Raw genomic sequence first — 16,051 nt, 5'->3', positions numbered from 1 at the left:
ACATTTCTCTTTGTAATTAACTTAGTTTGGATCATATAGAGCAGAGTTTGATCTCTTGAGTCCTTGTTGTCATTATTCCTGAGTAAACTTTCTCTCCTTTTTGTTTGCAGGCCCTGACAGCTGTAATCTGGGGAGTGTAGCCAATGGGGGTTGCGAGTATTTATGCCTTAAAGCACCACAAATTACCGAACACTCTCCCAAATACACCTGTGCCTGCCCAGACGGACAGGATCTGGGTCCTGACATGCGGGGCTGTGTACCAGGTGAGGCTGTTTTGGGATTCAGTGGGAAGTTGGGGAACAAAGACACCCTTCTGTTTACATGGAGACCACCTAGACAGGAGTAGAGCTCAGCACAGAAACAGAACCATGATCCCAATGAGGCTATCCGTATTTTCTAACTTAGTAAATAAAATAAAAAAATAAACTGCTTTTACAACACCCAGAATCAGGCTGTTACCTGTATACATGTAAATAAAAGAGTTATAGGAATAATATTGGTAATAGGATTGATAACAATGTCAAGGGTGTATATGAAATCAAAATTCTGCAAAAAGTGCACATGTTTAATATTCATTTTTGTAAATTAAAACACAGATATCTAATTTACTCTCCACCCACATTTTGGATGTTTTAATCATATAGATTCAATACCCTAAGGCCTCTAAAGCTGCATAAGTTAATACTCGTGGCTTGCTTTTTACTTTTTAGTAACCTTAAGCTAATTGCTGTTCTCTTGAGTTAAAATTTGGTTAAGTAAAATCATCATTAATAATAACTTAGTTTAACTCAGTGATGATTGTGTTTTTACATCAGTAGTTATATGCTCTAAAATGACCGTTAAATTAAGAACTTTGCTGGCATCAGTTTGCAGCTCCTGTGAATAATTTTTTCTTTTATCTCCACCATTGTTTTTATAACAATGTCCTTTTTGTGACAGAGATGGCTGCATGAAATGAAGTCAGAATTTGTTTTTTTCGGGAGGGGAAAATAAACTTGTCAACGTGAGTTTCATAGCAACACCAGCAATAACTCTGACTGCTATGATAACGTGTCTTTTGGCGCTTATCAGAATTCATTACTAATAAAACGCAAGTTTAGTTGGAGAACGGACAGTTACATGAATGCCAAGATAGTTCCCAACGAGATTGGTAAATCAAATTAATAATAAAATAATCTGAGATTTTATTTTTAAGCAGTATTTCCCAGCCCTACAACATATTCTATCCCTTTAATTATCTTCCCAAATATGTTTGATTCCACAAATTTCCTATACAATCAGATACAAAGTAAAATGCAAGTCTTTGGTGGTACATATAAAGTAATCTTTTGCAAACACACCTAATGTGTTTGTTAAATGTACCAAATAATATAACTGCTCTATAACAGTGGTTTTCAAAATCACTCCTCCATATCCACTGTCCTGCATGTTTAAATGTTTTCCTGCCTTAATAAACTGATTAACAGGCCTCTGTCGCCCTGGGTGGCTGCTTAGAAGGAATGCAATAATCTGCCTAAACAGAAACGCATCAAAAAAACAGAAAAAGTTAGTCCCTTGTTTGAAGACTACATCTTTATTAAACTTGGTGGCAGGCCAGCTGACAGGGACAAAATATTAAGACACCCCAGGGAATAACACTTTAAAGAAGGGTATCAATAAAGTGCACATGTTAAAATGGATTCCAGTCAAAGCCTGAAATAACACTTTAAATAAACCATAGAGAGGCAGATCTTAATGTAATTTCTACCTGCTTTGTTACTGCCTGCACTCATCATGGCGAACATTGACACATTTCCTTTTTTAACTGTCCTTCCAGAGTGTGAAGCCTCCCCTTAATATTAGTGACTCATGATAAAAGAGGAACACTCATTAGGACGTCTGAATTGTACTCAGAGAGGCAGATTTTCTTCTGATTAGAAATATTATCTTCTTATTAGCACCTTTATGCTCAAAATGTCATCCTTGACTCTCTTTTTCTTGTTGCTCTTATTCAAAACGTTATAATAAAAGATATAGATCCAGCAGGCCAGTGAGGTCTGTTACGATGACATTTATTTTTGCCAGATTTAGTGTTGCTTGGTTGAGAAACTGTAGGTTAATAAAAAAAAAAATCTGTTAAGATGATTGGAAATAAGAGAAGTAGATAAAGTCTCTTTCCCTTTAGCAGCACCAAGAGACGACATGACAGCGAGGTCACCACCTTCCCAAGGATTTACTCCCAACACCAGAGAAACTGCTGCCAAGGGTGTCGTTCCGTCCTCAGGGGGACTCTCGCAGGCAGACGATGTCCCCTATTTGACCACCGCTTCGTCGACTTCTCCTGAGATTCTCACCCCGCGCAACACCTTAGAGCCTCTGACGTCACAGGAGTCCGAATCAACGGGCTCCCACTCCACGGCCACAGCTATGGTTATCTCAACCACGTCTGCAGTGGACAGCAGCGTCTCCCAACACTGTGAGTTGGGCGAACTGAGACAGCAAACTGTTTGAAGTTTTATGAATGCTTTCGAAGCGAGGACTTTAGACAGAGCCTTCCTGTTCCTCTTCTACCTGTCATACCTTAACAGACGGTGTCCGTTCGGCTGTAATGATGTCATTAAAGCGCAGTACCTACAAGCCTCAGCCACCGTCGACAAGAATAATTGTCACCTTGAAAATTATGCTATTCTCCTCATAAAATTACACTTTACGTGGGCTGGTGGGGGTGGGATGTCTGGGAGAAAATTTGTGTTGCTGCATGAACGCCAGTCGTTAGGTATGGGGAATTTAAATGCGCTCTACTGTAGTTAAGTGGAGTCTGGATATATAAAGTGCAGAAGGTCAGGGGTGTCTTAAAGTCACACTCCAGCAAATATCCTTTAGATTTTTCTGTTTTTCTTCCTCACTCTGTCGCCATCGCTCACGGCCATTAACGCCACTTCTCGCCTCCTTGCTTTATCACCTCTCTCTTGCACCATCTCGCCCTGCTTATCTCTCACACTGCTTCTTGCACATTCTGTATCTCGCCTTTGGTCTTACTTTATGTTCTTCTTCATATTTCTCCCACACCACTAATTTCTTGTGTCTTCTCTCTGCCCAGCTGGGGAGAATTTTGTCCTTGGTGAGAACCTGACGGTGGCCGTCCTTGGAGTGGTCATCCCTATTGGTAAGCTGCATGCAGCCCGTTTTCAGTGTTAGTCTGGTGACATCAAAGACAGTAAGGCTACCTATGAAGCGCCTTGCAAAATGTTTCATACCTCCTAGACTTTTTTCACATTTTCTCCTTTTAGACCCTCAAGCTTTAATGAATTAAATTAGTGTCATGGTGTTACAAAGTTCTGACCCAAAATGCAGAAAACCGAACAGAGAGACCAGGTAAAAGGTTTAATGGGTTTTATTGAAGAAGTAAACAGGGGGAGAAGTGTTGCTCTGAACACTGCTCAACCGGAACTGTAAAGTGAGGGAAAGACACAGCGGTTAGTTCAGGCTCAGTGGGGAATTTGACTCGTGAACTTGGAGAAGAGGATTTGGTTGCTGACTCACATTTCTAGAGAAGTTGTTGAATCCTTGACTCCTGTCTGTGTGCCGTGGTTCCAGTGTTTGTCTGATTCGGTGGAGGGCGGAACAGGGTTTACCCAGAATGCGGTTGATTGTTGGTGAGCGGAGAAGCTGACTGCCACTCAGATTTCCTGCGGTACTTGAACCGGTCGTAGTGGAGAATAATCCCTTTCTCAGTGTGAAGCTCAAATGATCACTTGGGCAAAGTGTATCCAAACCTCCTGTTTGAACACCAGCTCAGTTTGAAGGTCAGTTGATCCTTCCAGGGAGTGAAGGTCCGAGATACCCAGTTTGCAGGACAACTTCCTGCCGAAAGGCAAAGACAAAAACAAAAAGTTAAACTCAGGTTGACAAAAAGCTCAGCTTGACTCAGCAGAAACTCGGCTTGGCTAGAGTACCCAAAACTGGCAAACACTCTGGCGTCAAAGTAGTGGCAGTCAGCAGCTTAAGAACACTCCGTTTAACGAGGAAACCATTAGCAGGTGTGTGAGGAGGCGGACCAGAACCAGGCGCCTCCTAGTGGATGAAGGGAGACATACACAGAAACACAAACACAAAAACAGGAGTCCTGACAATTAGTATCACATAACATAAGCCAACATAAGGTGGTAGATGTAGGTATTAAATATATTATCGGTGTTCAGTCCCCCTAAACCAACACTTTGAAAAAGCATCTTTCTCTGTAATTAAAGATGAAGGTCTTTTTTTTCTTTGCCGGTTTGATCTAAATCAATCTTATCAGATAAAATCAATCTTATCAATCTTATTCACCTGTTATTAACCCACCCTGTTGTTTTGTTTTTGCTAGAGAAAAAATATATAATTTAAATAAGAACAAACGGCAAATATAATTAGAACTAAATTTTAAACAGATATTAGCATTCATTAAAAGTTTTGGCTAGCTACAATGAGCTCATAAGCTAAACCCATGCTAAACACATGTGGCTCCATCAAAGATCTATGCTTAGTAATATAACAACTCGGGCAAATATCAGGACATTAGGAAGATTTTTTTTTGAAAGACAGAATCTCTCCATTTAAAGCTAGCTAACATGTTAGCAAGGATGTTTTTTTTCTTATCTTTTTTAAACAAATTTTTAGGTCAAAGATGCATTTATACACTTCCTGTGATTCATGCAAACACTGGCGTTCTACCTTGTGATGGGCAGACTTCTGTTGAGCAATTTTACCAGAAGATTATGCATTTATTAAATAACTAAAACTGCGGGTTAATTCATTGGTCATTCAGGTTAACGGTGAAACCAACTGATGAGTATTAGTTAAATCATTATAAGTTTAGCCTGAGTATTCATCAAGGTTCTTTATTCTTTTACTCAAGGTTGGACTCCTGGACTGCCTGTTAAAATTCAGGTGCCTTCGCCAATTTAGACTATGACTATCAGTAGAGGTTTTTATTGTCTCTGTTTCTTCTTATGTTAACCAAAGGAGGGTGGATCTGGCTCTGAGCAGTTCACTGGATAACTAACTACAACAGACCACGGGTTAAAATATTAGTACCTTTATTAGCTCATAATCCCTATAAGAGTATTATTGAATCTAATACCTACGCAAGCAGTACAAACTACTGAAAATAAACACACGGTAAATTGAAAGCTAATAAAAAGTGGAAAAGAGGTCAAAGAGTCTCTGAGGAATGTTCAAGTTTTAAGGCTTAATGCATTTAAAGGCTATTTTAAATAGCAGCAGATTAATGTCTAAAATGCAATTAACCTTTATCAAAATGGGTTTAACTCAGATGACACCAGGAGACCCGGTTCCCAAGTGGGGCTGCCTAGGACAATAGGTCATAAACTCACAAAATGGCCGCTGCCACATGGCCAAGGATGAAATAAGGTAAAATAAGCCGAGACAGGCTCAATAGAGGCCGGGGTCTACCACACCAGGCAGGACCCCCGGTGCAGACTGCGCAAAGATGCCTCTGAAACAATACAGCACATAACAGCAGGGTGTAAAATGCAGGCAGGAAGTGCATACATGGAACGCCACAACCAGGTAGCTGTCATAGTGTACAGAAACATCTGCCATGAGTATGGGCTGGAAGTCCCAAGGTCAAAATGGAAGACACCTCCTAAGATAGTTGAGAATGACCGAGCTAAGATCCTATGGGACTTCAAGATCCAGACTGACAAACAGGTGATGGCTAACCAACCAGACATCGTGTTGATCGACAAACAGCAGAAGAAGGCAGTAGTGATAGATGTGGCAATCCCAAGCGACAGCAACATCAAGAAGAAAGAACACCAGAAGCTTGAGAAATACCAAGGGGCTAGAAAAGATGTGGAAAGTAAGAGCAGCAGTGGTGCCAGTAGTAATTGGAGCACTGGGGGCTGTGACCCCCAAACTGGGAGAGTGGCTACAGCAGATTCCAGGTAAAACATCAGAGGTCTCTGTCCAGAAGAGCGCAGTCCTAGGAACAGCTAAGATACTGCACAGAACCCTCAAACTCCCAGGCCTCTGGTAGAGGACCGGAGCTTGAGGATGACACATACCACCCCCATCTCTGTCGCCTGGATGTGACATCATGGGGGAGTCATTTTCGCTTACAATATTGACATTTGATCTTCTACAATTCCTTGGATTCATGTACGCTCTTGTATGTTAGAGCCTTTACCATCATGTTTCTTAAGTCACCGTGTAATTTTTCTTTACTTTTATTGATAACTGGAATAGACTTGTAGCAACTCAAGCTCATTGCTACCCTAGAAGTCAGTGTATAAATGGAACAATTTTTGTGTTCAAATCAAAATAGATTGGAACTGCGCACAGTGTGAATTTCCAACCTTGATAGTGCTTGGGGATTATGTTTCTATCAAGGCGGATTAAGTCCTCATCAGCTCCAGATACCAGCAAGTTTTGGTCCAAAACCTTTAGGTGATTGCTAGAAAGCTGAAGGCGGGGAGAAATTCTATCATCCATTAGCATCAGGTTCAGAGCTTAGAAAGGTTTTAAAACCTTGCATTTCAACAGATAAACCGCTGTATTGTTAACTGAGGTTCACAACACTGGACTACCATAGATGTTATTATCTCTTTTTCAGAAACACCTGTTGTTCTTCTCATTTAACTTCGAACAAGACAATAAAAACCGGACTTTCTCTAGTGTATATAACCAATTTAAGCCTTAGCTAAGAAATATTTCTGGCTTAGTCAACCTGTTTTTCTTTTCTAAGGTATTAGCTGAGGATTACATTTATGATTTTTCATGTTTTTCTCCAAGAAAAAGACCAGAGTAGCAACTAAGTCTTCACATAACATCTGAGTCATATATCTACCCAATATAAATACATAAAAATGAATAACGGTTTCCTAATTTAAACGAGAGGAAAAATTTGTCAGTATTGCAACTAGCCCACTAAATAAATTTCTATGGTAACATTGGGCTTGCCTTAAAAACATATTATTCTATTTAAATCCACTGGATAGTTCTGCCAAGAATAGGACATGTTCTGTATGGGCTTTAGACTAAAACCCTGTTCTCGATTAAATGAACTGGAACAAACACAATCAGTGTCCATTTGCAGATGACTGATCTGATTTTGCATGCAACATGAGAAGGTAATATGGGGAAAAAAAGGCTTTATCCAGCCATGACTGTTTGAACAGGGTTTAATTGGTGTGATTGTAATTATCCAGTTTTAAATCACATATTTTAGAGGAAATTTCATGTGGTGCAGTCACAGGTAGGCAAAGGCTTAGGCTGTGCCTCATAGGGTCCCAAGCTTGATCATAATGATGTTTATTTGTCTGGTTTGGAGTTTGGTTTGATGTCTGTGACTCATTTTAATGCCATAACTCACCACACACAGACAGCCTCTTCCCTCTCTGTCCCCCGCATGTCCTATGTCCTCTCTGCACCTGTCATTTCACATCATGGACTCCTTATGCCTCGTTAACGCTCCCCCCTTCCCATGTCCCTGCTACTGCGTGTTAAACGCATGCAGTTCCTATAGTTGCCACAGTGGTGTTCGGCCTGGTCTGCGCCGGCGTCTACCTGGTGTGGAGGAACTGGAGGCGCAACTCCACCAAGAGCATGAACTTTGACAACCCGGTGTACCGCAAAACCACCGGCGAGGGCGAGGAGGACGAGATCCACATCGGACGGACGGACGCCATGGGACACCACGTGCACCACCACGCGTATCCTCAGGGGGTGAGCATGGGGGTCGTCGGAGCCGGAGGAGGCACATGCCCGCAGTTCATCGCCCTGCCTCTAGGGGGCAGCATGCCGGATGCAGGAACTCACTGGTACGCGGAGCAGCCTATGCTCTCTACTGCAAAGTGAAGCAAAACACCGACTGCTGGTGCTGATGGACGCTCAGGCACACGCACGCACACACGGTGAAGTCAGAACGAACTTGGATCGAGTTTACCGAAGGGATGAACGGCCTATCAACGCTTCATTCAGCCATGCAGCCATTCCCTCTGTCAAATTTAATATAAAACCTGCAATTCATCGTTTTACAAATGAAAGTCATGATTGTGAGTAGATGCTGGGAATAAATGACAAATAATTGGTGTGTGTTAATGTGCTCCTTAAGCTGGAGGAGTCCAGTTAAGCTGGAGAAGTCCAGCGCTGGTTTTTACTGAACGCTGAAGAGATGCTTGTCTTTGATTTCACAAAGAGGTTTGGCTGAGCTCCAGTTTTGTCCTTCACTTGTTAATTTGACTCTTTGTTTTATTCCTGGTTGGCAGTGGAGCTCTGGGACAGCTGCTAAAGAAAGAGGAGCTCCTAAACTGGGGCGGCCATGTGTTGGTGAGACAATCCATGTAGATTGGTGTTCCCAATCCCAAATGGTTTTACTGGAGAAGTCTTGTGTTGTGAACATGTTTGTGAATTAATTGGGGTGAAGTCGCCATGTAGTTAAACACTGTTGGTTTTGGTCATTTATTTAATTTAGTAAAGAGCTACAGATTTAGAGAGTGGGATGGAAAAAGGGAGTGTTCTATAAAGCTTTCTGACTTGTGGATTTTTTAGATGTTTTATGGTCTGAGAAGAGCAATAGGCTGCATATATCAGCCCGCTGATTGATGGAAACCTTTGAGTGTTGATTTGTCGACCTGCTTTTTGACTGTGACACATGCACACACGCAGCTCCACCCACAATGCAGCGCTGTGCGATCCCCACTGTTCTCCAGAGGACAGGGACGAGATGCAGTGGCTCCTCTGCAAACACAAGCAGCATGCATAACTGCTCACCAGCTGACAACAGCAGACATTCGTCGTTTCATACTCACACGCATGCTGCACGGTTGAATCAGCGGCCGGCTTTTCTCCTGTGGTTATTTGAGCGGACGGCTTGTCATAGCGGCGTGCAGAAGGACCCAGCTGGTGCCGGACCGGTCATGCAATGTAAACAGTAGGAAAAAATGCCCGACTTCTGATGCAGAGCGGTTGGAAGCGACCGATCTTTGGGGCGATCACGTTCCCCGCCGGTTTAGCCTCATCACCGACAGAGTTGCGAACCTTAAAATTCCCAGTGTGTGCTCGTAAAAATGCATGTGTGCCAATATCTCCATCGCACAGCCATATTTGAAACTGTTTTTTGGATGCTATGTGTTGCACAATCCTCTTAGAATGCCTTCTGTACTGTTTTTGTCATGGAAGAAGAAGTTTGTCTGTGTGAGTGTGTTGACCTCTGTGTGTGAAAGCGAGTGTGTGACAGCAGAAAAGCTTGGAGGGTGCTTTTTGATTCATCGGGTTTGTAAATATGTTTTCATAGCGTTTTTTGATCATGTATAATTCTGTAAAAGAAGAGCTGTAAATAAGATTTTAGATAAAGTGTTGACACCTATATTAATTTATTTGTATGAAGAAAGCACTGTTTTCTCCTGATTCTTTCAGATCAGAGTTATCCACCAAAGTGGTTTGTTTTAGTTTGTGTTGTTTCTTGCTGTGCATCCTTTAGCATCCTTTTTTTGTGAAAACTTTCTTTGTTTTGTTTTTTTCTTTTGGCCTTCGCATAAGATTCAGACGCTCCTACAACCACCCACTCAACAAGAAACAAACTCTACATTTTCAAATCTTTATTTCACTTAGAAGATTGGTTATTATTTATGTGTGCCTTTTTTGTTTACACTTCATTAATCTTGTATTTCTTTGTTTTTTTTATATAAAAAGAAAATGTATCAACCAGCTGCTGCACAACTAACAATGAACTGTATTAACAACAAACTGGTTCCATGTTTTGATTTTCCATAATTGACTGGTTTTCAATATTTCTCTTTATTGTTATATAAAATCTGATAAAACCAAAGCCTGCTGTCTTTGTTTCTTTTTAAAATTTGTGTCCTTTTTGAACCCTAATGAGGTACATTCTCCTAATAAATAGAAATATATCAAACAATCGAAACTTGCTTTTTGTAAAAGTGAATTAAATTACACAGTGGGTTACAATAAATTAGTCGTTAGGTTTAAGTTGATTAAGGGTTTTGGTTTAGAAAGGGCTTTGCTTTATAAAGGGCTCTGGTTTATAACTGACTGTGGTTTATAAAGGGGTCTGGTTTATAAAGGGCTCTGGTTTATAACGGGCTGTGGTTTATAAAGGGCTCTGGTTTATAAAGTGCTCTGGTTTATAAGGGCCTCTGGTTTAAAACGGGCTCTGGTTTTCTATGGGGCTCTGGTTTATAAAGTGCTCTGGTTTATAAAGGGATCTGGTTTATGACGGGCTCTGGTTTAAAATGGCTTTGGTTTATAACGGGCTCTGGTTTATAAAGGGGTCTGGTTTATAAAGGGCTCTGGTTTAAAATGGCTTTGGTTTATAACGGGCTCTGGTTTATAAAGGGCTCTGGTTTATAAAGGGCTCTGGTTTAAAATGGCTCTGGTTTATAAAGGGCTCTGGTTTATAAAGGGCTCTGGTTTTCTAAGGGGCTCTGGTTTATAAAGCGCTCTGGTTAAGTTGATATCCCCAAGATATTATCAAACAGTGACCTTAAAATGCGTTCATATCCTGGTGTTTCTTTAGATTTAGGAACCAAATTATCTAAAAACGGAATCTACAGGTGGCTCTGGTTTCTACTGCCGATCAGTTCTGTTCTGTATCCGTTTGTCTGATCCAGTGTTGAAAGTTCAGCTGTTAGAAAAATACTCAGTAACATCATCAGACACTAATTACTTGTTTACATTTCATTATACTGTAAAACCAAAGTTCAGTTCATCCTAAAGGTTTAAACTGATCAGAGATAATGATCAACATTATTAATAAATATCCAGTTTAATGTATATTCACCTGTATGTAAATAATCATTCACCACAAAAGCTTCAGATTAATGATCATTTGTTTGTTCTGATGCTCTTAGGCCCACAGTGGAGTAAAATGTATACGTCAATAAAAATGATATAGGCCTTCTGTTAATAATCAAACCTATTTGCACATTGCTTCTACTCTAGATTAGGAGTTTTATAAGTAGGAGTAGGGACCCTCGGGGTGGTCGAGAAATGGTTTTAACAATAGTGATGTCATGTTTGAGGTCTAATTGAGAGTAAAAATACTGTGGATATCCATCCATCCATCTTCTTCCGCTTATCCAGGGTCGGGTAGCCGGGGTAGCAGCTTTAGTAGGGAGGCCCAGACCTCCCTCTCCCCAGCCACTTGGGCCAGCTCCTCCAGGGGAATCCCAAGGCGTTCCCAGGCCAGCCAAGAAACATAGTCTCTCCAGCGTGTCCTCGTTTTCTCCCTGGGCCTCCTCCTGATGGGACGTGCCTGGAACACCTCACCAGGGAGGCGTCCAGGAGGCATCCTAACCAGAATGCCCGAGCCACCTCAACTGGCTCCTCTCGATGTGGAGGAGCTGTGGATATATAATGAAAAAGATAAATGAGAATCCCATTAATTTAATAGATGTATCCTTTGTTTATTTCTTTTAAAATAGTAACTGTACAACTACAGTTTAAAATTGAAAATGTTAAATCAGATAATTAAATTTTATATAAACAATATTTCACTTTTACAGGAATAAGTACGTTTGGAAGTAATTAAATGTATGTTTACAGTGTTGACAATATTTTGCATTGTAATTTTTTTGGCTCACAGGCTGAAATGTTTGGACACCCTGTCCTAGCGAGCTAATATGCTTCTCCTCTCAGCCGACTTAACTTCTGTGTCTCTTCTGACTGGACGAGTCTAAAATCCCTACAGGAAGTCGGCATTTCAAGTTCTCTTTGTTATAGATGGATCTCAGAGTTTGGTCCCCTGTTCATGTTGTCATCACCCTCTAATAACGATGTGTGCTTTGCAACTTTAACGAGAAAATTAGGAGTTTTCCAATGATACCTCCACCTGTGACCAAAACTGAGAACTGCAGCACTCTGCTTGTTCTGATGTTGCATGTTCGTACTAGACTCTTTTTTTTTTTCACCTGACCTAGATTTGCCATTGGTTTCTTAAATGGGCTGGATTCCAGTCGCTTCTAAGTGTCCAAAAAATCCATCTTGAATATAACGCTTTGATTATTTGCTAGGTTGGATCTATTTAACATCTATAAAATGGTGCAGGATCTTCCAACCCAAAGTCCACCCAGGGAAAATAAGGCTAAAGGCTTATAGATGCATCACTGTAAACTACTGAGGTGCCAATCTGCTCATCAAACCGTGTTTTAGTCATAAAGGGACAAATAAAAAGGCTATTTCAAAGATATTTTCAAGAAGCAACTTACAAAATGACTCTGAGCCTTTTTTTTAATTAATTTTCAAAGAGAAGATGTGTGCTTTATGAGGTCATTATTTATTTCTTTATTTATTGGCACTATAAGCCTTTATTTAACAGCATACCAGCATGAAATATGGTGTGAGGGAGTGTGGGAAGATGAGCAGCAATGGTCCACCTCTGGAACATGAACGTTCTAAACTACCTCTGCACCACCGTCCAACCAAAGCCTTCACAGTTCCTACAGAGAATATAGCTACTAAACGCGTTTAAGGAGATTTACTAATGATGATATAAAAGATTCAGGTAATAAAAGATGACAACTGCTGATAAAGGTATAGTATATCTTCATTGTGCCTATGGCCGCTTACACTGAGCCTGGTTCTGCTGGAGGTTTCTTCCTGTTAAGAGGGAGTTTTTCCTCTCCACTGTCGCTACAAGCATGCTTATTGTGAGGAATTGCCTTTGAGTCAATGTGTCGATGCAATCAACTGGTTTTCCTTAGATAGAAAACTTTGAATCAATTTGACTGTATGATCTGGTTGAGTTTTAAAGTGCCTTAAGATGACATGTGTTGAATTGCTTGGTTTTTATCAGGGGGGTTTCATTGCAGTAAATTTGTAGGAACCTTAAAACTGTTAAAGTGTATTTTCCGAAAGCATCTATTCAACAAGATCTCTCTTTTTACCACTACAGTTGATTGGTTTTACAAAACCCGTGGCTGTAAACCTTTCATCGTAAACTTTCCATTGAGCACCGGCAGACGGAAACACGGCCGTAGACGAATCCAGTCCTTTAATAAAGGAAAGCAGGATGATTGCATTCAGACTCCTTTCGTGTTTCAAACCCAGCGGTGGAGCTAAGTGATGTTTTTTATTTATTTTTGGTCCACTGGTGCCTGCAGCAGATGAAAGAGGTGTCACACATGCTCACTGTTGCACAAACACTGAGATGAACCCCTTTATTCATTGTGACAGTAAGGCCTGTTTGGATGGGGAATGGGGAATTTACCTCCATGTAAGTGTGGAGCATACCCGTACAGGCGGGCTGACATCTGTTACCTTTTTTTCCATTAAATAGTACTCTGATATGGTGTTATTGTTTCTGTTATTATAGTGATTCTTTATCTCTGATGTTTGAGTAATAGAAAAGCTTCCCTCTCTCGCTCTTCTTCTTAGGATATATATTTGCACAGGGTCATTGCAGCAGGGCAGCCAGCGGCTGTAAGGAATCCTAGAGGGAAATGAGATGGCTTTCCTCAGTCAGACATGAATCCTGTGTCTTTTCAATCTCCCTGCTCTCAATCCCTACATGAGACCTAACAACCCTCTACAGCCCAATGTTTCCCCACATATGGAATATTGAATCCAACCCAACCTGCTCTCACCGCCGTCTGGGTTCACCCCCTCATCTGCTAAGCATCTGACCTGCAGGTGAATCTCATTCTTCCCTCTCCAATGCTGGAATCAGAGCAAATCTTTCACACTCCAAATAGATCATGTGTAATCCCTTGGATCTCACCATTTTAAATAACATCTTTCTATATATTGTTGGATTCTACTGCCAGTTGTTTTACTGGGATGAGTCTGGTTGAGGTGGAGGAGGTCTGCCACCTGCTGGTCATGTGTGTCATGCAACACAAGTGATTCAAATAAAATTCAGAGCAGTCACATTGCTCTATGAATAGTTTCATCATATTTATTGACTGACATACAATGTGCAGCTTATAGCAACAGGAAGGACATGATGTTTATGTTATCAGTGGTTTGCATGCAACTTGGGGTACACATTTTGCTGAAGTTAATTTTGAGGCTGTTAAATTTCTGCCAAACTTCCTTTAAAAGACACATATAACATGTTGATCATTTGTTGTTACTTATATTCATGTACAATAAAGTCTTTTAAAATAAATACTTTATTTTCCTTTGCATAGTTTGCAGAGCTAAGCTGCTACAAGGACGTGCAAAGATCTGGGAGGAAAACACTGAAGATGCTGTATAGTTAATCCACAGCCAAGCGATAAATGACTGATTACATAGTCTCATCAGCGGTTCAGGAAATACAAACACTATCATGAAAGAAACATTTTAGTCTCTCTTCAAGTCCCTGAAACAGAGCATGTGAGAATCACTGATGGATGTTGAGTTTTTCTTGTTCAGTTAGCTCGAGCCTTGGCATGGGCCTGCAGGAGGGCCGCCGTGTCGGCGTGGGAACCTTGCGTTGCAATAGAGAGCGCAGTTCGGCCCCGCTGAGAGAAGAGGGGAGAAAAAAAAAACTATTAGCATTTAAAACAGTCTAAGGATATAACAGGATTTAACAGGTTTCTTCCTGTTAAAAGGGAGTTTTTCCTCTCCACTGTCGCTACAAGTATGCTTAGTGTGAGGGATTGTATTTGAGTCAATGAGTCGATGCAATCAACTGGTTTTCCTTAGATAGAAAACTTTGTATCAATTTGACTGTATGATCTGGTTGAACTGTAAAGTGCCTTGAGATGACATGGGTTGTGAATTTGTCGCTATATAAATAAACTGAATTGAATTGAATTAAACCATTCTATGAAACAAATAAAGCAAAACAGTCAAATTGATACAAAGTTTTCTATCTAAGGAAAACCAGTTGATTGCATTGACTCATTGACTCAAATACAATCCCCCACACTAAGCATGCTTGTAGCGACAGTGGAGAGGAAAAACTCCCTTTTAACAGGAAGAAACCTCCAGCAGAACCAGGCTCAGTGTGAGCGGCCATCTGCCGAGGCCGACTGGGGTTCAAGGAGACAGAAGCAGAGATACAAAAAGCAGCTGTAAAAGGCGGCCCCGTCCAGGAAACACACAGCCAGGCAGACGAGCTCCAAGGCAGCTCCCATGCCAGAGGACGAAGAGAGCACATCCACTCAATTAATTTTTAGTTAATTTTGTATTTATTGTTAGGTTTCTGTTTCTGTTATGATTTTCTTTTTAGTATTCAATCTTCTTGGTTTTCCATTTGTTGTCCTCTGCTGCCCTCTTGTGTCCTCTTTCCCTAGCTCTGTTTTCTGCTCTGCCCTCACCTGTTTTCAATCATCTCGTTAGCCCTCTCTTTGTCTCTGTCCCCTTTAAAAGCCCTCCCTCTTCAGTTTCTGTTTGCTGGATCCTCGTCTAACGTCTGTCTGCTTTCCTCGTCTCTCCCTGGCTCCTAGAGTTTGGTTTCCCCTGATGTCTCCTTGGTTCTGGTTCGTTTATACCTGAGAACCTCATTAAACCCACCTAAATTCACTTCTGCCAACTTGCCTCTGCTTTTGGGTCCTCAAACCAACACCAAATCCTGACATTTACTGGTTCTTTTGTTATATTGTGCCTCCCTCATGTGGTAGACTTGGGTTACTCCATCCCTTTTTAAGCAGCCTTTAGTTCTTTGTTTGCAGGTCAGTTTTTTGTTTAAGTTGGATCCTCAGTTGATCTCAGTTAAGTTGGGCCCAGGTCTACGTTATTTATTATTTAAGTTATTTTGTATTGCTTTGAGCCTTTGTTAACCATTTTTGACACAATTAGGTGAAAGCATTTTTTCAGTTTTTGAACACTCTTTGTCCTTATTTAAGTTTGGTCCCTCACAGAGGCCATCTAATCAGGACAGCCTTCGTGTCTTTAAAAATACACAGCATATGGCCACATCTTGGACCCGGACTGATAAAGGAAAGCTATGTGTAATCCTGGGGTAAAGAGGCAAGATGCATGTAGGTCAAGGCATGGATGGCGTGTCAGTTTCTGATACGGACAGTTAAGCATCCACCTGATGCAACACATGGATTCATGGGGTATAAGCAGGAGGGAATGACCTTGTTCGGGGCTCAATCTTTGCCGGACGCTCGCTGAC

The 16,051-nt window shown here is 41.1% G+C and overlaps 2 protein-coding genes across 4 annotated transcripts in view; one reads left to right on the top strand and one right to left on the bottom strand.

Moving 5' to 3' along the window:
• Positions 1–9,811, top strand: part of LOC119789924 (low-density lipoprotein receptor-related protein 8-like) — a 179,767-nt gene extending 169,956 nt beyond the window's left edge. The window contains exons 15-18 of one of the 3 annotated variants that reach the window (XM_038295123.1): positions 111–263; positions 2,168–2,455; positions 3,080–3,145; positions 7,499–9,811. In XM_038295123.1, the coding sequence (XP_038151051.1) occupies positions 111–263; positions 2,168–2,455; positions 3,080–3,145; positions 7,499–7,839 (848 nt within the window). In that variant the 3' untranslated portion in view covers positions 7,840–9,811. Of the gene's footprint in view, positions 1–110; positions 264–2,164; positions 2,456–3,079; positions 3,146–7,498 lie in introns of all 3 variants that reach the window. The other 2 variants (XM_038295124.1, XM_038295121.1) reach the window with 2 other exon arrangements.
• A 4,063-nt stretch (positions 9,812–13,874) lies between these two features.
• The window catches only part of LOC119789927 (KN motif and ankyrin repeat domain-containing protein 4-like), a 31,073-nt gene continuing 28,896 nt past the window's right edge, over positions 13,875–16,051 (bottom strand). Inside the window, exon 9 of the mRNA XM_038295129.1 lies at positions 13,875–14,447. Coding sequence (XP_038151057.1) covers positions 14,355–14,447 — 93 coding nt within the window. The 3' untranslated portion in view covers positions 13,875–14,354. The remainder of the gene's footprint in view (positions 14,448–16,051) is intronic.

This window comes from Cyprinodon tularosa, unplaced genomic scaffold, assembly GCF_016077235.1.
Source record: "Cyprinodon tularosa strain WSP-4 unplaced genomic scaffold, ASM1607723v1 ctg350, whole genome shotgun sequence".
NCBI lineage: Eukaryota > Metazoa > Chordata > Actinopteri > Cyprinodontiformes > Cyprinodontidae > Cyprinodon > Cyprinodon tularosa.
Note: the sequence above shows the minus strand (reverse complement) of the source record. Positions and strands in the feature narration are given on the sequence as shown.